This window comes from Anabrus simplex, chromosome 8 (genome assembly GCF_040414725.1).
Source record: "Anabrus simplex isolate iqAnaSimp1 chromosome 8, ASM4041472v1, whole genome shotgun sequence".
In the NCBI taxonomy this organism is placed as follows: Eukaryota; Metazoa; Arthropoda; class Insecta; order Orthoptera; family Tettigoniidae; genus Anabrus; species Anabrus simplex.
Window position 1 is genome coordinate 38534574 of NC_090272.1, and position 25427 is coordinate 38560000.

General features: G+C 39.6%; 1 protein-coding gene across 8 annotated transcripts in view; it reads right to left on the minus strand.

Moving 5' to 3' along the window:
* Window positions 1–25427, minus strand: part of HDAC6 (histone deacetylase 6) — a 458923-nt gene that overhangs the window by 260658 nt on the left and 172838 nt on the right. For all 8 annotated transcript variants that reach the window (XM_067152102.2, XM_067152103.2, XM_067152104.2 and 5 more), the window contains 2 exons: window positions 17952–18033; window positions 8132–8219 (listed from right to left, as the gene is read on the minus strand). In XM_067152102.2, the coding sequence (XP_067008203.1) occupies window positions 8132–8219; window positions 17952–18033 (170 nt within the window). The remainder of the gene's footprint in view (window positions 1–8131; window positions 8220–17951; window positions 18034–25427) is intronic.

Below are 25427 nucleotides of genomic sequence, written 5' to 3' on the forward strand. Positions count from 1 at the left end.
CAGTATTGTCGTGTTCGTAGAAGTCCCGCCTAACATCTTATGTGGTTTGTTTTAGTATATCGTGCTCATTGGTACGGCATAGCTACATAAAAAAGAAGTCTTGTTTTCACGAGTGCCAGTAATGGCTGCACGTTTGAAGTAATCGATTCCTGCTTTACTTCTATAGTTATTTATATGGATCCTGTTGTGCTATATTTTTCTCCAAGGTGCTTATATGTATGGAGATTAGGTATGTCTTGGTGATGATTGGTGTCCTTTCATTTGAAGTAGAAATTTGGTGGTACTTATCTGGCACGCTGGGTGGAAGTGCTGTCTTTCTGCCCAACACAACTCAGCCTATACTTGTTATAGTTCTAATGTTCCTTTCCATTTATTTATTCTTCTTTATCAACCTAGCAACGCATAATAGCATAGGCTGTACGTTATATGTTTTAATTTAACAATTTTTAATTACACAGAGTAAAATTTTCACATTAAATTGACACTCCATTGCGGTTTTCTTGTTGAAATGTATCTTTTATGCAGTTATTCATCCTGTCTTTTCACATGCTTCACTTTTATGGGCTCGTACATTTTTCTAGGAGAATTTCATTACGATAAATACTCGACTTGTTGGATAATGATGAACTTTCTGACGTAGAAAATGTATTCATCGAGCCTCCAGACGCTGCAGTTTTGTTGGATGAAGACAGCAGGAATGAAGATGTAGGTGGCTTCACCAACGATTTACCTTGTACCCAGATTCCAGCGAACGCTGAAAAAAAGTGGTGGTGGGCAATATTTGCCTGGCTCGTCGATGTAGGAATGCATGGCACCTGAAACACATGTCTTGAGAAGGCATTTCTCATCTGGGTAAAACAATATTCATACCTTGGAACCATAATAAATGAAGACTGGGATTGCTCACAAGAAGTCAAGGTACGCATTGGAAAAGCAAAAAGTGTGTTCCAGAAAATAAGTAATGTGTTTAAAAGCCACAATCTAACTTTAGGGACTAAAATCAGACTTCTGCACTTTTATGTATTTTCTGTTCTTTTATATGGTGTAGAGACATGGACCTTAAATAAAAACACAAAGAAGAAGCTGGAGGCCTTTGAAACATGGCTTTATAGGCAGATCCTGAGAATATCTTGGACCCAGAGTATGACAAACGTGGAAGTAATGAGAAGGATGCACACAACACCTCAATTGATCAAGATAGTGAAATGCCGAAAGCTGCTGTATCTGGGACATATAATGCGCAACACAGATATATACAACCTACTCCAAAAAAATACCCCAGGGGAAAATCAACAGCAAAAGAGGTCCTGGAAGAAGACTAATATCTTGGCTTGACAATCTTAGAGGCTGGTGCAATATGTCATCAGTTGAACTGTTCCGCGCTGCCACAAAACAGGACGAAACTAGCCATCATGATCGCCAATATCCGAAGCGGATAGGCACCGAGAGAAGAAGAAGAAGAATTGTCCAGACTTACCTCACACACTACAAAGCTGCTCCCTGGTTCAGCAGATCTCATTGTTTTGGACAAATGCAGTGCAGGAACTTCGGTACGATGGGATAAATCACTGACTTTCTACAAGTCCAGGAGCGAAGAGAAAATTACCTTCCTAAGCCTAGAACCCAGTGTACCAAGTGCAATGTAGGTTTATGTGTAGACAGTTTTACTGATTATCATACGCACAAAGGTTTGCCTCTCAGAACATCACCGTTAGTGCAGTCCTCATATGAACAGGTGACTTATCTCTGTATATACCGATGCTATAATTCCTCATACAGACTGTCTTATTGCCTCAAGATGTAATAAGTGATTTAGGTACCTTGTGAGATTTTAGCATCATTATTTAAAATATAAATTAATTTCCTCATACAATTAAAAACTCAGGTCATTTACAACCCCTATAAAATCATCTTTAGCCTCAAAACATCTAGGTATTTTTAATAATTCTGGAACAACATTATTTTTGTAATATATGCAAACATTGAAGAAAAACGTGTATACTGATGATTTACAAAAGAAAGTATTGGATAAAAGCTTATCAATAAGCTAAATGCGGAATAACATCCGAATTCCCGTATGCGAAACAAAAGACAGTATTACCGCCTTTTCTTGGACGTTACATGTTGAAGAAATAAAATTAAAGCTTTTCCGAGATCTTCATATGCACATTATCCAACGATAAAAGTTACAAGTTGATTCTCAAAAAATAAAATCTTGGGCGGATCCAGGTTAAGGCTGAAGATGGCCAGCCCCGGCCGAAACTAGTCCGTAATTAATGTAATTTAGAATATTGCATATTATACGAGGGTTGGGGCAAAAGTCATGGCAACTATTTTTTTCTTGAAGATACCAGTCCGGTTGGAAAATGTGACATATACAGATGAAGGGACAAGGTGTTAACTACATGTGTGGACAATGAATAGGACTGAAATATCGTAACACACTAATGTATTACGGTGGTATACAGACCATTATGGCCTTCTTGGTGCAAAAGAATGACAACTCAGTACACATAAAGTTCACATGACAAACCTGGGCCTAAAGACCCTCAAAGTAGTCCCCTGCTACTGACACCACACGCTGCCAACGATGTGGGAGGCGCTGAATACCATCTGCCTCAGCATTTGCCGTACCATGTGTGAATCGGGTCATCTGTTGGCGCACAGCATGAGCAATGACCTCTCGTGTTGCAAACCGCCTACCACATAGTGGTTCCTTAATCTTTCGAATGAGATCAAAGTCACAGGGCAAAATGTCGGGAGAGTACAGTGGGTGCTCCAATTCTTCCCATCCCCAAGTGTCGCAGTAGCCGCCTTACACACTTTGCTTTATGTGGTTTTGCATTGTCGTGCAGTATTATAGCACTGTCCACAAGATCCGGACGTTTCTCCCGAACGCCACGTCGTACCTGTTGCACCAGGAAGTCCCTGTAGTACTGTGCGGTCACTGTTCTGCCATGTGGAACAAAGTGACAAACAATGACGCCCCTGACGTCATACGCAACAATCACCATCAATTTGACTGGGGAAGGATTCTGACGGACCTTCTGCCTCCTTGGCAATCCAGCATGTCGCCACTCCGGGGAGTTAACCAATTAAAAATAGGAAAGAATTTCCACCAATCAATACTTGTTTTTTTTTTTTTTTTTTTGCTTATATTAAGCTACAGGACCGGTTTCGACCCCATATACAAGGTCATCTTCAGCTGAACCATGAATACATATTTATATGATGAAGCTTTGATTAAATTGCGTTGTCAAAGGAATGTTATATGATGTGCATTTAGTCACATACAAATGGGGCACGTCTTATCGTGAATTGGCATATATGTCAGTATGTACAATATTGCAACTGTATGTGTAAAATATTATGTTGAGGTCTTCAAATTAGTGTATAAAACATATCTTCACTTAAACTAACTTATATATATATACGTGCATGATAAAATACAATATATAAAAAACATTCCGTGCACATGAACATTCGTATCTTGCTTGTTGGTCAATTCATCAACTCTCGTATTTAAGTCCCATTTACATTTGTACACTCAGCTGCTGTTCTTGGAGTTTAAAAGATATGGTTGTAAAATTGCATGAGTAAAAGATTAGTCTTCATGTGGGATAAAACACTTTCCAATTTTAAAAACAAGGGTGCCAGATGTATGGATAAAATTCGGCTAAAATATGTTCAGCTCTGCTATGTATGTATCCTTATGTTAGAATCAAATCTTGTTGTCCTGTGGGGTCCGTAAAATTGGGTTCAAAGTAATGGCTCCTTTCCCATTTGTAGCTGTGCAATGGTGTTATGTTTATCTGTGGAAGATAAGATTGAGCTATGAGAGATATTTTTATACCGTAAAAAACAACATCTCAACAACGAACTATACCGAATACATTTAAAGGCATCTAACGAGTTACCACACAGCTATTGGGATGATTTTCAGCAGATCACGGCAGAAAAAATAAGGAACTTAGCCATCAACAAACAGAATACACTAAATAAGAAATTAGAAGCACTTAAACAACCATCCAAACCAAACTCAAAAACTGAAACTCCGAACACGAACTCTCCAACTTTTCCTAACGAAATCACTGAACACAAATTCCACCCACCCGTAAAAAAATCTCACAAATACGACTTTCAACGAAATGGAAACTGTTATCTTGAGCAAGGGACCCAAGCACAATTGGGGTAACACATCAACCTTCCAGAACATTACAACCACTATCACCGAAATAGAAAACGCCGTACAGAAAATCCCACACGAGCTACGAGATGAAGTCAGATATGATATTTAAAAAAGGCTCCCACAATATATCGACAAAATTCACAGTAACTCCCAAAACAATAACTCTACTAATAAAGAACACATAAATAAACTCAAAGATAAAATAAAACAGAATAATCTACTGATAACGAAAGCCGACAAAGGCAATACCACAGTTATTATCGACAAAGACCAATACATATTAAAAATCAAAGAATGTTTTCAAGATAACACTTTCCTTATCAAACGCAAAGATCCTACTAATAACATACAAAGGAACCTCAAAATCTTATTAAAAAATACACACTTTCTTTTAACAGAAGTAGAATCCTCTAAACTTATAGTAATGAATCCTCAAATACCCACTGCTAAAGCTTATCCTAAGATACATAAAGAACATATTCCAATGAGACCTATTATTAACTACAGAGCAAGCCCAACCTATAAACTCTCGCAATTTATTCAAAGATTTCTCAAAAAGCACTACGTATTCTTAGCTAAAAAAAACAGTACGGAACTCAATAGATTTTTGTAATAAAACAAAAGGATTAAAGATTGAACCATATCATAATCTTGCATCATTTGACATAGTAAACATGTACCCGAACATTCCCACAAAACAAACAATAGAAATCATTGAATCTAACCTAAAAAGCCACAGCAATCTAAGCACTTTAGAAATAGAAGAGTTCATTAAATTACTTAATTTTGCCATTAGTAACAACTACTTTAAATTTCATGATACTATCTATCAGCAACAGGGTTTACCGATGGGATCTCCCGCTTCTGGTATAATCGCCGAAATTTACATAGACTATTTAGAGCACACATACATCAACAAAATAGACAATATATTTTTTTGGTGCAGATTTGTTGATGACATTTTTGTCATCATCGATAATAGGTCCACAAATGAAACTGATATATTAGATAAACTCAACACAATAGATTCCCATATAAAAATTTACCATGGAAACCGAAAACAATCGCAATCTGAACTACCTGGACATAACGACAACTAGACATGATGACCACCTTTCTTACAGAATATACAGAAAACCCATGCAAACCTCAAATACAATTAAAATGGATTCCGTTCACCCCAATACACACAAAAGAGCAGCCTACTATAGCATGATACACAGAGCATTCAATATACCGTTAACAAAAGAAGATCTAAACAAAGAATTACAACTAATTCATGACATAACAAGAACAATGGATACAAGAAAGAAATGGTTAACAAAATCATTCACAAAATAAAATCCCAACCCAAAACCAAACTAACAAAAGTAGACGAATCCAAGAAAAATTACGCACTATTCACCTTCAATAATGCACACATATACCCCATAACCAACATTTTTAAAAAACATAACCTAAGAATAGCTTTCAGAACTACACACAATAGTACCAACATCATACACAACGTCAGAACAATCAATGGCAACAACAAATACAACCACTCAGGGGTATACCGTATCAAATGTAATAATTGCGAGACAAGCTATGTCGGACGCACCGGTAGAAACTTCCTAACCCTATATAACAAACACATAAATGCGATAAAACACAATCATTTTTCCTCAATAGGACAACATGTCGCAGACTATAAACACAGTTTTACAAACATCGATAACGATATGCAAATCCTAAACATAAACCCCAAAGGCCCCCTGCTCAACATAACAGAAGGATTTTACATTACTCTAGATCAGTACACCAATCCAAATTACAACATAAATGAAATTACAGAAAAAACTAACATCATCTTCAATACAGTTATCCCCACTCTAAAAAACTCTTACCTTACGTTAATTGACAAACAGAACGCGACACGTAACAGAAAAACATCAAACAACACACCCAGCTCCACCCCTACCCCCACAACAACAACTCTCCCTACCCCTCCTTCCCTTCCCCTCACAGCAGCTAGTATGAGCCCAAGAAGAACACGAAGTAGTACACTACAAGCTCGCACGTCAAACGCAACTCGGCTACACCAACAATAGTAACTACTTATTCAAATTTACACACATAACCTTTAGACATTCCTCCAACATCATATCTCTCATAGCTCAATCTTATCTTCCACAGATAAACATAACATCATTGCACAGCTACAAATGGGAAAGGAGCCATTACTTTGAACCCAATTTTACGGACGCCACAGGACAACAAGATTTGATTCTAACATAAGGATACATACATAGCAGAGATGAACATATTTTAGCCGAATTTTATCCATACATCTGGCACCCTTGTTTTTAAAATTGGAAAGTGTTTTATCCCACATGAAGACTAATCTTTTACTCATGCAATTTTACAACCATATCTTTTAAACTCCAAGAACAGAGTGTACAAATGTAAATGGGACTTAAATACGAAAGTTGATGAATTGACCAACAAGCAAGATACGAATGTTCATGTGCACGGAATGTTTTTTATATACTGTATTTTATCATGCACATATATATATATAAGTTAGTTTAAGTGAAGATATGTTTTATACACTAATTTGAAGACCTCAACATAATATTTTAGACATACAGTTGCAATATTGTACTTACTGACATATATGCCAATTCACGATAAGACATGCCCCATTTGTATGTGACTAAATGCACATCATATAACATTCCTTTGACAATGCAATTTAATCAAAGCTTCATCATATAAATATGTATTCATGGTTCAGCTGAAGATGACCTTGTATATGGGGTCGAAACCGGTCCTGTAGCTTAATATAAGCAATAAAAAATAAAATAAAAAAATAAAAAAAACAAGTATTGATTGGTGGAAATTCTTTCCTATTTTTAATTGTGTAATTCGTCAATACGGAAATGAAGATTATAGATTACGACTCCGGGGAGTGACGTTTCAGTTCTGGTTCATATGCCCTGGCCCAAAATTCATCAATGGCGATTATTCATGACAAGAATTGATCGCCGTCCTGTTGCCAGCGTGCAAGGTGGTCGGAGCATATTGCATAGCGCACCCACCTTTGAACTTCCGTCAGTGCATGCGGTCAGTTGCAACTCATTACGCAATATCCTGTGGATGGTGCGTTTCTTGATGCCATTTGCCCTCTCTAACTCCAGTAGCGTCCATCATCTGTCTTCATCCAGGAGCTGCTCGATGACGGCACGTGCCCTGCCGGTCCGATACTGACAGGTCATCCTGAACGGTGCTCATCACTGGTTGACACACGTCCTTGCTGAAACTTTCCTACCCACTGTGCTACTGTACGGTATGGTAGGGCATTATTCCCAAGGGCTTCCACTATTTCGCTGTGATATTCCATCGCATTTCTCCCTCAGAGAACGGCTATTTTGATGTAAGCGGGCTGCTCAATGCGGGGTACTTCCATCTCGCACGACACTCACCAACTGACTGAATTTACAGCCCTCGCTGTGCTACTACCAGCTATCAAAGAGTCATCTGTTGTTCTGCATACACACTATGCCTGCAGAACTTCCACGCGACACATATACGTTTGTGATCCGTTCACATATCAACAAGAAAAAAAATAGTTGCCATGACTTTTGCCCCAATCCTCGTAGTATTGAAAGGCGGATCATTACTACACTAATTTAATAATTATATTCTCCCACTTGTTGGGAAGAACTAGTAATTTCTTTACATATTCACGCTCCTCAATTGATGAAGAAGATAAGATTTATGCCGGTATTCCAATCATAAGCTATTGTTACAATCATCATAGCAACGAGTAAATAACCAGTCCCTTTGTAATTTACTTGTCATATGGCTAAATCCTGAATTAAACATCATAATGAATGCATTGTGATAAGAAAAATTAAGAAAAGCAGTACAAAAAGAAAACTCTTAAAAGGAAATAAGCACCTGTAATTGATGGCACCTCTCCAACAAACCATAATCTTCAAGACAGGAATAAATTGAAGATAACCGCTCTGGTCGTTCTGGGTGGGATCTGAAATGAAACAATTCTGAAATGAGTAAAAAGATGTATAAAATTATGTGTCCCAAGTTTGCGTGTCTGTAAATGAGCTAAGGGTAAACATGTCAAGGATATCTCTTTGAAATAATCATATTCTGTAAACTGAGAAATGAACATGTTTAATTAATTATTGATCACAAAAAACCAAACCCCATGGTGCAACAGTCCCAAAAGGGCTTTTTGGCTTACTAAGCGACTGCTGCTCAGCCCAAAAGGCCTGTAGATTACAAAGTATCGTGGTCGGCACGACGAATCCTCTCACCCGATATTCTTAGCTTTCTAGACCGGGGCGCTATCTCACTGTAAGATAGCTCCTCAACTGTAATCATGTAGGCTGAGTGGACATCGAACCAGCCCTCAGATCCAGATAAAATCTCTGACCTGGCCAGGAACTGAACTCAGGTGCTATGGGCACGAGGTAGGCACGGTACCCCTAAACCAAGGACCGGCACAATTACTGATCATAGACTACATCATTAAGATATCATTAGAGTGGTAATTTTAATACCATATGTTACCGTGGTTGGTGGATCAGCAGAGGTGAAAGAAGGTGCTAGGGTGAATGGGTCTAACTACTTTGTCAAGAAAGAATTTAAACAGAAATGGAAGGTTATACTCTTTGAACAGCAACAAGTTAACAAATCTTCACTTCATGAGATAACAATTACATAGCAAATTAAAAACAAGATTCAGAAAGAAAAAAAAAAAAAAATCAGATTTTAAATCTTTAACACCTTTCAGCTTTCAGCCCTTAGTTTTACAATTTTTGAGTGGTAGCTCAAAACCCAAATTTTGTTTCAAGAGCAGAAATACCCTAATACGCGGAGCCCTAGCTCCTCATTACAATATCAGGCCTCCCAGAGGCACGTTTACAATACATAAAAGAGCTGACCCGCTCTCAATTTTTCGAGCCTATTAAAGGCCATACCAGGCTTTACCATTAATTGCCCTCAGGGCACAACTTACAAAATGAAACGGGGGTGTCTTGTACCCAACCTACTGGGCCTTAGCAGAAAAAGAACAGGTTAAGTAAACGGCCCGACATACAAAAGGAATGGAGGCGTGAATTTGCACTCCTATATGAAACTTCTTAAAACCTAAAAGGCACTAGGCCAATGAAACAGGGGCTATTCCCAAACTATGGAGGTCACCCGTATAAGAAAGAAATCTGAACATTACAGAAGAAAAGAAATTCAGTTACCAAAACGTAGTCACCTCAAACCAAAATGAAGGGGAGCTCGAGAGGGTAAATCACTCTCTATCCCCGAATTACAGTCACAAATTTAAATTTTTACATAAGCTGGTAGAAATTTACATATTTATAGAGATGGGTTACATGGTGAAGGTTTCGGACCTTTCCTGCGGGTTACACTGCTGAGCTAGCAAGAAATAAAGATGTTAAATGGCCATTACCTTATTGAAGACCTGCTCCCAGATGAAAGAGGCGCTTCCCGCCTCCTGTGTCACGTCCACACTCTTAGTCAGATGATGATGAAGTGGCCGAGAGACAAAAAAATCAGCAGTATATAAACCCTCGGGGAATGTTCGAGACCTTTCATGAATAATCAAGCCACACCCTCTTACTTTATTGGTCAGTCTTGAAAGTACACTCAAAATCGAAGAAGAAAGACACGATTGGTCAAAAATTAATTACAGAAATTCTGGATTGGCTAAGTTCAAAACCGGCAGAAAGAAAAGATTAATACTGCCAACCCACAAATAAAAGAACGAAATTTAGTAAAAAAAAAAACTTAAGAGTACAAAATTTCTTCAAGAAAGTTCCTCCACTTCGCACCAGGGTGCATGATCATAATTTTTAGGCAGTGACATCTGTGAAAGAATGTCCAAACTTCTTGATAAATAGTAAACAAAAACACATCGAAATTCACACAGTGACATCTTCAGGGGAAAGGTTTAAGTAGGTCCAGTTTTAAGTTCACTGTTTCTCCTGTAGAGGAGTACTTTAAGGCGGAAAATTCAAATGTGCGGCGTAGAGGTGTACCACCCAGTACACCATACATTAGAGAAAGCAAAGGCAAAGAATGAATTGAATAATGGGAAATAAATATCTCACTGTGATTCTGATTCTTACAAAGTGTCTGCAGTTATTAAATAAACACAAATTATGCAGATACCTGTCCTCTATTGCCCTGCGATCAAAAGCAATCTTGCTTGTGTTGGAAACAGAGAGATTAATAGTCCATTACATCAGTTTCTTGAAGTTGTTCTTCATTATTAATCACTGCTACCTTCAAGTTTTGTTTGGTGAGAGCATTGTCAAGAACCATCTTGTGGTGAGGTGATACACAGATGAGTAGAGTTTTTGAGGTCATTCACTTTCATGTCAGTGAGCTTTATTGCATTGGTAAACATCTTTAGCAGAAGCGTATGAGAGAGGTCAAAGGCTGACTGGTCATATCTGGACCTGCCTTTCTACCAATGGACTTCGATATGGATCGCCATATTTTCAACACAGGCGGTCTTAATCACACAGTCTTATTTGTATCAATCATCATCATTTTACAGTTCCTGTTTTCCGGGTATGGTTGGCAACCCTCTTCCACTCTGCCTTATTGAGATATGTTCTGTTGTTAATGACATCGTCTAGTATCCTTCCCCAATCTGCAAGGGCCATCTTTAGGATGTCCACCCGGTGGGTTCTTGCATATCCCACCATCTGTTTTCCTTCCTTATGCCTCTCCAAGTTAACATTAGCTGTCTTTGTTCCCTCCACTCTCATTAGAAAATAAAGGAAGTGTTAGAGGGCATTCGACCAGTGCAGGTTATTGTAAATAAAAAAAATGTGTGTGAATAAATTAATTCCATCCCCTGGTCTAAGGAGTTTCGACAGCTAAAGTAGGGGACTGCCTGTACGGGTGAAGTACAGTGGGGACTTCGAGGGCCCTGGGACCGCTACGGTAGCTGTGAAGGCCCTTCAGGAACTCTGAAAAGTGGTGGCAAAAGGGGCTCTGGTTAAGACGCAGCAGGTCGTTATGCTACTTAGGTTCCAGAATGGGTAAAAATAAAAATAAAAAAATAAGTAAATAAATGCAATGTAAATTTTAATCTTATACCATTTGTATAGTATCATTTGAAGTAATTCCACATACTGTATATCAGTTGACTATATTTGTAAGTAGTACAAGTAGAATTTTGTAAACAATATAAATTTATTAAGGAAGAGCTGTGTGTTTAATAGAAAAAATTGTTAGCATAAATTGTATAATATTGTATTATAGGAAAATTTTCTTCTCTTGTTAATTTAATATTTAGTGCTTGACAAAAATGTATTTTTGTGTACCATTTGCCACGGAGGTAGACACCTCATTTGCAAATAAAGAGATTTTGATTTTGATTTGATAGATGAGTCCTTCTTAGAGAGGGTGCATGTTTTGATACCATAGGTTAAGATCAGTATGAAGACACATCACCAGGTTTGTTTTTGTTGGTAGAGTCTCAGAGGAGCGTTCTTAATTGCTGGTAAAAGTAAGAAATCTTCTGCACTCTATTTATTACACCCTTTGTGGCTAGTGTGTCCCAAGAAATTACAATGCCGATATTTGCAAAGTTTTTGACACTTTCAAGTGGAGATTCCCTAGCATGATGCTCCAGTGGAGATTTACTAGCATGATTGAGATTGAATTCCTGGAACTTAAACTTCCATTTATTGAATGTTAACCATACATGTTCCTCAGTTTCTCCCCAAATCATACATCAGTGAAAGCCATTGCATTAAGGTCACCAGAGGTTTTCTTGATGTTCTTCGTTATATCATCCGCGATGGTGGTGATAATAATGGGAATAGTGCACTGCCTTACTGCACTCCACTTTTGGTCTGGAACTAGGATAAATATCTGTCACCAAATTGCATGCAGCTAGTACAGTCCCTCCACCACATTCCTCTTTCCCGGGCATTCCCATATCCTCTCTCTTGCAATGCTGTCATATGTTTGTCATTATGCAGGAAAACCAAGATACAGTAGTTAGGTAGCGGTTTAATGTCGAACTAACACATTGAAAGTTTTTGAAGATGCAAGGATAGGAAAGGGCTAGGATTGAGAAGGTAGTGACTGTGGCCTTAAATAAGGTTCAATCCCAGCATCTGCCTTAATTAAGGAACAGCCCCAGCATTTGCCTGGTGTGATAATGGGAAACCACAGAAAACCATCTTCAGGGCTGCCGACAGTGGGGTTCGAACCCGCTATCTCCCAAATACTGGATACTGGCCGCACTTAAGCGACTGCAGCTATCGAGCTCGGTACTCTCCACTCTAGGACTACCAGGTGAAGAGAGAGAAAAAATCCAAGAAGACCCAGTAAGAACAACCTGCAGCTTTGTGAAGGGAGCAGGTATATCTAGGTGGGAATGAAGGTAGCAAAAGATCTTACAGGTCGACGCTAATTAGGAACTAATATTGAGAGACTCCATGAAGAAAAGAGGAAGAAGATGGCAACCACCAGTAATTCATATCCCAGCAAGAATGGCCAACCTGCAGCTATGAAATCAAATTAAAATTTAAACAGTGATGTTGTAACAGTTCCGTTACTACTGGCATAAATGTTACGGTTCCACCCATCGACTGTGTACTCCCTTGTTGGCTGTGTTAGAGTTTTACCAGTCCAACCCTGACTGCATTTTTCACAACACAAATCATGCGAAGGATACAAGGAAGAAGAATTTGGCATTCAGAGTTTGGAAGAAGTTGAAGAGTGTTAGGGAGAACCTTGATGGCTTTGCTAAAGACAAATTTGAATTAAATTTGAAGAACAGTCCAGATGTGGAAACCTTTGCAACTTTGATAGAATTCCCTTTGTGAGTGCTAACAAGATATGCTCCATTGGTTTCTGTATATGTCAAGCGGAAAAAACACACTCTCTCTCTCTCTCTCTAAACTCATAGGTAATAAATTTCATATTAATCCGTAATGAACAGCAATGTAATGTAAAACAAAAGCTAAACCTTCAGCTTTTATTTTACACTATATGGATTACTGTCAAAAACATTGAAATATTGTGTGTAATCCAATATAACAAGTTTATTAACTATTAGAACCCAGTAAAAGGGATAAGGAAAGTTAATGCGACTAGTTTGAATCTCAGTAACGTGATTTCATCAACACCTTTTTATATGTTTTCAGAACTTTCACCCCCCTTTCTGACTGTACTTTCCACTTTAAAATCCTTTCCCAGTCTACATTTTTTTCTTAATCTGTAATGTTAAAATTGAATAATTGAAAAAGAGGTTCAACCTATTCAATACATAAGAGAAAGAAATGTAGTGATTACATTCTTATTTAATAGTAATTAGAAATGGGACCGGTTTCGACCCTAGTCCACGTCATCGTCAGCCGTTCAAAACATAAAAAACATGAAAAACAATGCATATGAAAAAGAAAAAGATTAAGTGAACTCTGGATCGGTATAAGATGAAATATAAAATGATGATGGGGGTAGAAACTGTGAGTCACTTAAAAGAAAAACAGTACGTAATATTATAAATGGTAGTACGGCACACGCAATGATAGACGCAATGATAGGTAAAGTCTCACAATGTTTATGAACAGTGGAGAACGGTCAAATGGGTCAGTTTTTACACACCGTCAGGTACAAAGTCACAACACTATCGAACAACATATGAAGATCTATAAATGTGTTGAAGTCGAAGACGAATAGATTTATAGAAGCAAACTGCCAGCTCCCGGTGATCAGCGCAGCACACTCAAGGTCATGCGCTGTGGTCTCGAACGCCAAAGTAGAATGGAGAATATCCTGAAGATCCAGTATTTGCCTCGGTTGCGGGAAGTTAAGTACGTATATATAAATATATACAACGCAATTCAGTATAATTGAATGAGTAATTGTGCTCCTGCTGAGTTCTTGGAAAACAGTTGACTTGAAAAAACAATTGTAAAGAGAAAAAAATATGGTAAAAAGCGCAATATCGGAAAACAAATGAAAACATATATGCACAGTGCGCTATTTTTAAAATGAAAAAATTTAGGTCATGATTGAAGTAGTCAAAGTTGGCGCAAGACAAGAGTTAAAATTTGAATGAGGAGAACCGAAATGAATGTAGGGTGTTTTTTTTTTTTTTTTTTTTAGAAAAGGTAGAATAAATTAATAGAGGAAGAGTGATAGTGAAATAAGAGAAGAATAAAAGAAATTGAAGTTAAATGGTGTTGAGGAAGGATAAGATAGGGAAATGAAGGAGGGGAAGTTTAGGGTGGGTTAGGAGGGTGGGTTATTGGAGGTAGAAAATGTGGGTAGGAACTTTGTAAGGCATGAAAAATAGAATGTGTATTTGCCGGCAAATTTTCAGCGAGATCGCTTCGATCTTATGATGCCAATTTTAAGTTAATGGTTATTAAACCCGCTGAAATAAAGCATAATTGTACAGCTGCAAAAAATACGGCATAACTAATGCCAATGTTCAACGTTTAAAAATGCATACTCTATCAGAAAGACATTCATATGATTTTACAAAGCCCTTTTAAGCCTCATTAAAAAATTTTGAAGGAAAAAGTGGGGGTTGTTTTGGATTCGGAGAAATACGGTAATATATTTTTTCCGAATGAAATTAAACACACACTTTCATGTAGTATCGGATTTCGAAAAACAACAAGCAAGTAAGCCGTATTGTGGATATTATCCGCGAAAACGCAAGTTTTTAACAAACTGATTGCCATTTCATACTGATTTTAATGCGATTGGGAGTTTTCCCGATTTTTACAAAAAATCAGATATAACGACAATCCGCTATTGCGAGTAAAGTTTTGGCCGTTGTGAATTCTCGCTATAACGGACTTCTACTGTACAGTACTCTTAATGACAACACAAACCACAAACCGATTCACTCAAACAATGTAACTTCGAACCGTTAATAAGAGTCTGGGGAACACTAACCAGGCCTATGTGATTGGACACTGGCTAGGAAGTGACTCAAGGCCACATGCCTCAGTGACTCATGCTCATTGTCTTTGCCATTTATTTATTTCAGAAAAGAATATTTTCTTCCCAAAACTTGAAAAATATTCCAAGCCTAAGTAATAAGACACTGGCTAGGTAGTGAATACCATCACTGTCTTTGCTCTTTTCTTTAAAAAAATTATTTTTCCTCTTCCCAAAAGCTAAAGAAATATTATACTTGAAAAAAAAAATAGCTGGTCATTTCAGTTAACAGTATTTACCGTAATGTGTTAGTGAACTTCCCATCAAATTGTCTCCTTTGTGAAAGAATCAAATTTGTCAGACAGTTTAACAGTACTATGCCCTTCAAGTGGTGATCATATATAACCAGAAGTTTCTACTCCCTTTCTTGTGAAATAAATACCTGTCCTAAAAATACTAGTCTCCATCACCAACTCTGATTTACGAGGGTTGGAACTTGAATAGTGGCAACACTGCTGTGGAGATGTGATGCAACGGAATCTAATATTGCTGCTGATAGCACACGTTGGTTACATACCTACCTTACCTCAGAGCAAATGGACTCGCCCACATCACCTGCGTGCACACAAGCAAGAGAAACATAAGTCACTTGTGAACTAGCAGTCTAACGTAACGTTGTCACTATGTTTTTCAAACAGGATCAACGGAGTTGGATCAAGATTGTATGTGCCAGAGGTCGAAAAGCACGACAGTGTCATCAACGTCTTCAAGAGGCTTGCGGGGAATCTGCATTACCTTACAAAACAGTGGCACGTTGGGTAAAAGCCTTCAACGATGGTTGGCAAACTGTAGAGGACATTCATCGGGCAGGTCGCCCTACGAGAGTCAGTGAAAAAGTGTATGCTCTTGCCGCATTACTGGACAGTGATCAAAACCAGACAATTCATGAGCTTTCCCAAGAAACCAGATTAGCCCATACGAGTGTGCTTCACATCCTGAAGGAACGCCTGGGCATGCGATAAATTGCATCACGATGGGTTACGCATGATTTGATGGAAATCCACAAATGGTTGCGTTACGACGCTGCTAAGATGCACTTGTGACTTTGATTTGATTCCAAAGATGATTCGCTTCAGAACTATTGCAGAGATTCGACAGGCAGTAGACCGCTCCATTCGCACCATCAACACAACAGGCTCTGCTAAAGGTATACTACGACTTCCAAACCGCTGGCAACAGGTTATACACAACGCTGGTGACTACACTGAAGGACAGTAAAGGTTGCTAACATGTAACTCTTTTGTATCTGTTGTAAATAAATAGTTGCCATATTTAAGTTCCAACCTTCATATCTCTGAGTACTGCTCAGATTCACTTCACAGTATCTGAACGATTTCATACAAACTGTTTTTTCATCACTCCTCAATGGTTTTCTGTTCTTATGTTTCAATAAGAGAAGGCTCCATAAATACACCACACATTACCTCATTACACATGAAGGAAACAACAAAACAGGAAGTACAAACTACTAACAATAGTACAACTACTAACAAACACGACTATCTTAATCCTATAAACAATAACATTTAAAAAGGCTACATGTTCACAGGTTCTGGATGGCTCTAAGCACTTGTAAAATATGACAGGTAATCTTATCTTATCCTAAGTCTTCTGGTTATTTATAATGACTGCTGCCATACATAAAAGACACACTCTAACCTAGAGAAGACCTACTGTGCGTTCATTCTTCAAGTGCCAGCTCAGAATTTCTGTGACTTGTTCTGTGTCACTGTGGCTGCTTGTTTTGTATAAGAACAAGAAAAGAACTGTTTGTGTGTATCCTTTATTTTCAGGGGATCAAGTTGTTTATATCGGTGCATTTTATCTTGTACCGGTACATCGGAGAAACCACAGATGAATCCGGACAAAGTGATGCAGACCATGACAATCGAGAAGTGACACTATATGAACTACCCAAGTAAGTCTAGACCAAAACTTCCTTCCACAAGTGATAAGGGTATCCACGTAAATCTAGAAAATTCCTTTTCACGAATGAACTATGTACCCTAATTATTGTCGATCTAACAAATCTGTATGCCACATACATAAATGAAGAGAAAATGTAAGATTTAAAAAAGAGAAAGAAAGAAAGAACGACAGAAAGAAAGAAGAAAGGAAGGAAGGAAGGAAAGAAGGAAGGAAGGAAGGAAGGAAGGAAGGAAGGAAGCCATGAAAAGGACACAGATATAAGAAGTGAAACTCTAGTTGGGGTTATTTTTGTTACAAGACATTGTTTTGCAGCAAATACAAGCTCATGGAACAACCATTGCAGTTGTGCCTGTGGTGAGATTGAAACATTGGCATGACCTCAGCCAGAGTCTGTTCCAACACATTACTTAGAAAAGCATTCCATCACAAAATCAGAGGCCAATGCCAATGTGGTTTATGAAAAAGTTCTCCTGGCTGTAGGAGGAAACAAGAAGAATAGTTATTCTAATTATCAATAAGCAATGAGATCACAAATTCGTATCTGATCCAACAACATGGCTAGAATTAAACGAACAGCCACAAGACATGAACCTCAAAAAACAGGCAGCTTACTCACCAGTGTCTCCCAACAGCTAGGAAAAACATTGGGTTAATTCTATCACCATATAAGGTTTATTCTGGGTATGAGAGGAACTATATCAAAGCTGATGGTTAACAAGAGGGTCAATCCTCCTGAGCAATCGTCTATAAATGCCCATTAATGTCCTTATTTCACTACAGCAAGTCTACTGACAGTTTCTGTAATAATTCACTAGCAGCAATAACTTACGGGTCAGAAATGTTTTTGTGCTTCATCATCCTTTCGTCATATACAAAACAGACTCGCTGCTGGGCAAAGGACAAGTTTGTGTCTGGAAAGAAGGAAATGTATAATATTAAAATTGACAGTTATACACACTAAATAAATTATACATCACACAGGTGATCAATGATAACACTGAAAAGTAATAATGATATCTGATCTTGGCAAACAGTAAAAGGAAAAAGTAAGTACAGAGGAAGGGAGAAAAGGATGGATAAAATCTCCCTGTCTAGTGTCGTAAGGTGATGCCAACTCTGGGCAACTGCATGGATGGAGTGCCTCCAGATGTTCCCATTTTCAACTGGACATTGCAGGTCATTCAGTCATAACTTCTCTGCTTCTTTGATGGCTGGGCGTCCTTATCTCCTGTCACATTTCTAAGCATGGACATTTTCTCACTCGAATCAGACTGTCTCATTACTTGCCCCAAGTATCTCAGCTTTAGCTTCACAATCAAATCTGTAACAGATAGATTTGGTGTGATCTTCTGAATAACCCAATTATTTGCCTTCTTGGCAGAAGTCTCCTCCAGCACCATAACTCACATCCATCAAGATGCTTCCTATCCAACTTTTCTTATGGTCCAATGAATACCATCTAACCATCTACAACTACACCAGACACTCCATATTCTCCTGAGTGGATGGAGTTCTGCAGACAGGGCATCTGTTTTATCTTGCATAGGACCTCCTCATTGATAACCTCATTTTCCCACAATATCTTGAGGATCCTCCAGTAGCATCCCATTTCAAAAGCATCAATTCTCTTCCTTCCTGCTGAACCAAAGTCCACGTTTCCCTGCTGTGCAGCAGTATGCTCCAAACAAATGTCTTGATGAACTGCTCCTTAGGCCCACATCAAAGATGTTCAAAGTGAAGAGGTTCTTTTCCTCGCTGAAGGCTGCCTTGGGCCTGGTTGATCCTGCTTACTTCTTCTTTTCCCACTCATGTGGGGTCGACATTTTTGACAAGTCTTTTCCATTTCCCTTGGTCCCAAATGGTGTTTTCAGTTAACTGCTTTTCTGCAAAGTCTTTCCACACACAATCCATCCATCTTCTTCTAGGTCTGTCTTTCTCCCTCCTGCCCTTCACCTCCAAGTCAAGCACTCTTCTTGCTACATAGTTCTCATCGCTGTGCTTAATGTGACCACACCAGAGCAACCGCCTTTCTTGAACTTTCTGTGAAGCTTGAGTTACCTTAATACTGCCTCATATGAAGCTGTTCTTGATGTGTTTTTTCTAAGTAACACCACACGTCCATCGCAGCATTTTCATTTCAGCTACATCCAGCCATTTATTTTGATTGTACTATTGGCCAAGTTTCTGCTCCGTATATCATGGCAGGTCTCACCACACTTCTGTAGGCTCTCCCCTTCACTTGGACATTTAGTCTCCTGTCACAGAGGACACCGGACAGCCTTTTCCAATTTAACCAGGCAGCTTGAATCGGTGTGTAATTTCCAGATCTAGATTGCCATCATCAGATACAGTTGATCCACGGTACTTGAAACTATTACTTGCGTGAAGTTGATTTCCATCCATTTTCACACTATAATTTTCCTTTCCACCGAGGCACAAGTATTCTGTCTTATTCCGACTGATTTTAAGACCCCTATCCTCCAGTGCTTTTCTCTAGTGTTCTAGTTTAAGTTCAAGATGTTCTCTATTAGTGCTCCACAGTACAATGTCATCTGCAAATAGCATGCACCAAGGAGCTGGTACTCTATAAGGCTTTCAGAGAGAACATCCATTATCAGATCAAAGACATAAGGACTTAGTGCAGATCCTTGAGGGAGACTAACTTCAACTGGTATGGTTTCCATTAGCCCTACACTGCTTCTAACTTGCGTCTTTGCCCCATGGTACATATCCTGAATGATGCGCACATACTTCTCTGGTACTCCCTTGGATCTCGTACATCTCCATACTTCTTGGCAGTGCACACAATCATAAGCCTTTTCTAGATCAATGAACACCATACGTAGTTTTTTCTTCTTTTCTCTGTGTCTTTCCATAAGCTGTCTTAGAGAAAAAATGGCATCTATGGTCCCTTTCCCTGGCCTAAATCCAGGGTGTTCTTCACCTATTATTGTCTCCTGCTGCCTAAGCCTACTTTCAATGACTTTTTCCCAGATCTTCATAGTGTCCGAACTCCTCTGTAATTTGCACAATCCTGAATGTCGCCCTTTTCACAGTTTTATTTGCTTGTCTGTAGTGTTCTCTATCTTCGGCCATTCCAGATTCTTCCCAGGCTTTCTTGGCTTTTTTCATCTTGATCGCATTCTGGACCTCATCGTTCCACCACCATGTTTCTTTATCAAGTCGAGCGCCCTTCCCAGATGTCATACCCAGCACTTCCATACCAACTTTTCTGATAGCTTCAGCGTTTACTAACCACTTTTTCTGGACATCTTTCACTAACTGTGTTTCTTGGATCACCTTTTCCTTTAATTCACTTCACAAAATTAGATCATTTAACCTCCACCATTTGATTCTTGGAGTCATTTTCCTTACTGCTCTTTCCTTCATCCCTGTGCATTCATAGTCAAGCACTACCACTCTGTGTTGTGGAGCCACGTCTTCCCCTAGTATGACTTTGCAGTTCTTTACCTCCTTCAGATGCATTCTTCTACACAAGAGGAAATCTATCCGGCTTTCCCGTCCTCCACTTTTGTATGTCCATAGATGCCTCTCGCTTTCCTGCTTACAATATCTGCAATACTTCGGTTATCAGATGTTATCCTGCTCACTAGACAGTTAAAGTCATCCACGTTCTTTTATGTGTCCAACTAGGACCACGGCGCCTGCCATCCTGTGTCTGCTCACCACTAGGATCTTGGTCTTGTCTTTGTTGTATCCAGTACCTGGTACTGTGTGTGGCTCCCAAGTCATGCAGTGTGGATGTTAACTGCCCCTCACTTTCAGCCAGGGTTGCAGGGAATAGACCTCGCTGCACTTTTAATACTGAAAGGAGGACAGAAGGTCTGCGTAGTGATATTTACGCGCACTGTATACAGAGCTATTGACTTAGAGTTGAGCAGCAGTCTCACAACGAATGTTGTTTTTTCATTTGTTCACTCCTGCCGATCTCAGCACGTGAAACAACTGGTGCCACTCCACTCTGTCATGCGTTTCCAAAGTTGATGAATGCAATATTCGTGCCCTTAACATTCTGAACACACTTCTTTAGTATCAGCTTCAATGCCATGATTGCCCCATACGTGCCCTTCCCTTCCCGAAACCAAATTGGTACTCGGTGGTGATGGTGGTGCTTGTTGTTTTGAGGGGCCTAACATCTAGGTCATTGGCCCCTATGGTACGAAATGAGACGAAATGGGATTACAATTTAAAAGTACAAAATTCATCCACTGACCTGAATTCAAAACGTGATGATGAGGAATGAATTGATGAATATGAATTTAAAACAATCAGTGGATAAGACGCGCAATGCCTCACATTCCCAGAAACAATATTACTGACCAAGGGACTTCTCCCAAAGCCCAATCCTCAATCGATGATGCTTGTCTGAATGGGTCAATATCTATGTCAACGAACCTGCATAATGGCACTTATCGCTAATAAAGGAGAACCATGATATTTCTCAACCTGCGGTACTAATCAAAGGTAACGTAAACTCACGGTGTTCCAAACGTTAAGGTACTACTCACAAGTATTGTACGTCGTAAAGGTAACGCAAACCTATGGTGTTTCTCACACAATGGCGCCACTCATAGCCAACGCAAACCGATGAGGTTCCTCACCTAGGTGTACTAATCACGGGTGCCGGTATTCCTGTGGTGTTCCTCAAATAGTGGGTACTAATCACAGGCAACGCAGACCCACGGTGTCGCTCATATAGTGGTACAACTCACAGTCAACGCCCAGACCCGTGGTGTTGCTCACATGGGTACGACTCACGGGTACTGGAAACCCACAGTGAACCCCGCTTGACTGCTACGAATCACTAAACTATTCAGTACCTAACAGAGTGGTATTACTCGCAAGTAAAAGCGACCCAGGGTGTTCCTCGCGTGATGGTACTAATCAAAAGTAGTTTCATGCTTCTAATACAATCATCCCTTGGTCACCCCTTTTAGTCGCCTCTCACGACAGGCAGGGGATACCGTTGATGTATTATTCGTCTGCCTCCCCCACCCACAGGGGGTGTGTGTTTGGTCACCGAGAGGTATTTTACTTCCCTCAAGTCCGCCGGCAAGCCGGTTAGGACCTCCCTATCTGCCACCTGGGACGCGCCACGTGAGAGTATCACCTCTACCCCCTGTTATGCCTGCGTAACAGGTTTGTGGCAAATTGGTGCTCATTGAGCATCACTCTTGATTTTCTGTTCCATCCACTTCATGACAACTGCTGTTAGGATTTTTGAGGCAAACAAATGTTTTGAGAAACTGCTCCTTAAGTCCAGATCAAAGTTGTTGGAAGTGAAGAGGGTTCCCCTCCCTGCCCCCGTTAAACCTTGGGCCTGATTGATCCTACTTACAACTGCCATCCTGCAGTAATTTTTTCTTGAATTCCCTTGCTTTCTGGTTTATGGCATTTGCTATTTTTCTGTAGTCTATTCTAACTACCTGCAGCTCAGATTTTGTAGTTCTCTTCTAAGCTCAATCATCTCAATCAACTCATCAGTCATCCACTCATTCTTCTTAAGCCTCAAGACCTCTTCTGCTGCATGGGTAAGTCTGTTTTTAACCCCTACCCATTTCTCCTCTATCTCTATACCGTCCACACCACTCAATTTCTCTTCTATCACCTCTGCAAACAGCATTCATTTCAGATGTTTTTACTTTGTCTGCATCCCATTTCTTGTGCTTCATCTTTTTATGCTGTGTTTGGTACTCACCTCGAAGGCTGGTTGGATCCTCAATAGGTCCACCATTAGCTGTCATAGATGGCCTAGGGAAATGAGGAGTGTGGTAGTTTCCCGTTGCTTTCCTCGCTGAACCAGAAGTTGGTATTGCATATCCGTCTGTCAAGCCCACTGAAACGCCTGCACCAACTGACCCTATGAGCGACATTTTCACACCATTCATATCAAGGACTGGCTGCATAAAGAATGGCATTACTAGCATCACTCATACCTCAGCCACTTTCATACTGTCAAAGCCAAGGATAAAACTAAGAGGAGGTCAATGAAAGTAACAAATTTATTCCAGCCCATACTAGAAAACATAGTGCACTGTAAACACTACATCTTGCCAGCAAAAGTATCTTAAATTTAAGATGGCATTTGCTCAGCACCAAGTTGTGGTCTGAATCTATGTCAGGATTTGAGTATGCCCTCCAGTCTTTAATTTGGTTTTTAAATTATCTGGTAATACCCAATATCACCAAAGGCTTTCCAGGTATAATGTCTTCTCTGATGGTGTTGGAAGCAGATGTTGCCCACTAGCAGCCGATTACTGGTATGCTGACTGTGGTACCTTTAGCTCTGTGAAGAGGATACACCTTTATAATTGAACTAAGAATGTAGTTTACACTGGTCCTTTGCAGGTAAAATCACTTTCCTGATTGTTGTTGTTGTTGTCTAAACACCTTATAATAAATGCGTTCAAAAGAAAGAGACCATTAACAATGTTTTTTTCTAGTAGTCGATCCCAGGACTGTTTGCAACGGTTGTCATTCTTTCCCTCTACTCCTGCCTGTCCTTGGCCAGCCTCTTCAGCTCCAGGTATGCAGAACAGTCCAGGTCCTCAATAAACTGGTTGATGTACTTCAGTCTAGGTCTCCCTCTTGCATTGAAAGCGTCAACTGTGCCCTCCAGTAGATGACTAATAGTCCTCCCGTGCCTAAGGGTGTGGCCCCACAAGGAATAATAATAATAATAATAATAATAATAATAATAATAATAATAATAACAATAATAATAATAATAATAATAATAATAATAACCGTGCCCGGTCAGCTTACGTGGGGGTCTGGTTCTGAAATGAGTAGGAGCTAGGCATAACCCTGCGTAAGACACTGGGGTGGGGGCCCTCAACCCCGACACGGCGCGTCCCATATGGCTGATAGGGGAAGCTCCTGCAGATATGCAGGACAGGTGTGAATAAGGCTTAGCCAAATAAGCACCCGCGGATCAACTGAGGTAAACAGAAAAATGGTCAACGGCCTCGACGGCAGAAGAGGACATATCCCAATGGCAGAGAGGGCGGAAGAACCTAATCAAATCCACTTCGCGTCTGACTTGTAGCAAGCGGCAAGTGGTCAGCGTCTGATCACCAGAGGTGCGGCTGTAAATATGCTCCAGGAACTAACAATCCCTGGTTCTACACAACTAGCGAAAGCTAGAAGATTGCTTACAAGCAGACATGACTCGTACAAGTAAAGACAAAATTACCCCAGGTGGACAATCCACCCACTCTAAAGTGGCAACCAAGCATTCGGATTCTGGGGAGCTTGGGCAAATACGAAAGAGCAAGTCGGAGTGCTCTGATAAACTTCCACGAAAGACTCACACTTTCATTGGCACATTCAACATTCAGACACTGATTCAAACAGGAAAACTGCACAATCTCACAACAGAACTTACAAAGCAGAAAATCCAAATTCTGGCCCTGCAAGAAACACGCTTCACTGATTCAGAAACAATGGATTACAATAATTATAGGATCTTCAAAAGTGGAACAAACAAGAAAATTGGTAAAGGAGCAGCATTGTTAGAAATGGCCTTCTGTGTAGACAAAAAAGTTTTGGATTCAGTAATAGAGGTGAAACCCATCAACAATAGGCTTATGACCTTAAGAATCAGGCATACAAACAAAAAATACACCTTTATTAATGTGCATGCACCAACAAACGGAGACAATAAAAAGGAGCCTGAAAAAACAGAAAGATTCTGGGAAGAACTTGAAACAGAAATGGCCAAAATCCCTAAAAATGATGTGAAAATTCTACTCGGTGATTTCAATGCACAGCTTGGCAGGGAATACAAATACAGGAGGACAGTGGGAGACTATCCAGCCCACAGATTCACCAATAAAAATGGCACACGCCTCATTGAGTTATGCCAACAAAATAACCTCAAAATTATGTCAACATCACTCCAGAAGAATCCCAAAAAGCAAAGAACTTGGCGATCACCCATCCATCATTTAGGAGAATTTCAGATTGATCATGTGGCAATATCATATGATTACCAAAAGGAAATTCATGATGTGCAAGTGCGCAGAGGTGCTAACATCGATTCGGATCATTATTTAAGCAGAATCAAATTTAAATTCACACCCAAAGGGAAATTCAACAGGAAAACATCGGTGATTCCAAAATTTGATCTGCACAAAATCAAGGACTCCAAAATTTCAGAAGAATGGGAAAAACGACCTGCAGAGAGCTGGGAGAATTTCCAGACTAAAATCATTGAAACGGCGAAGGACCTAATCCCTCTTCGCAAGAAACCAAAACATCCTTGGTGGAATCAAGAATGTGA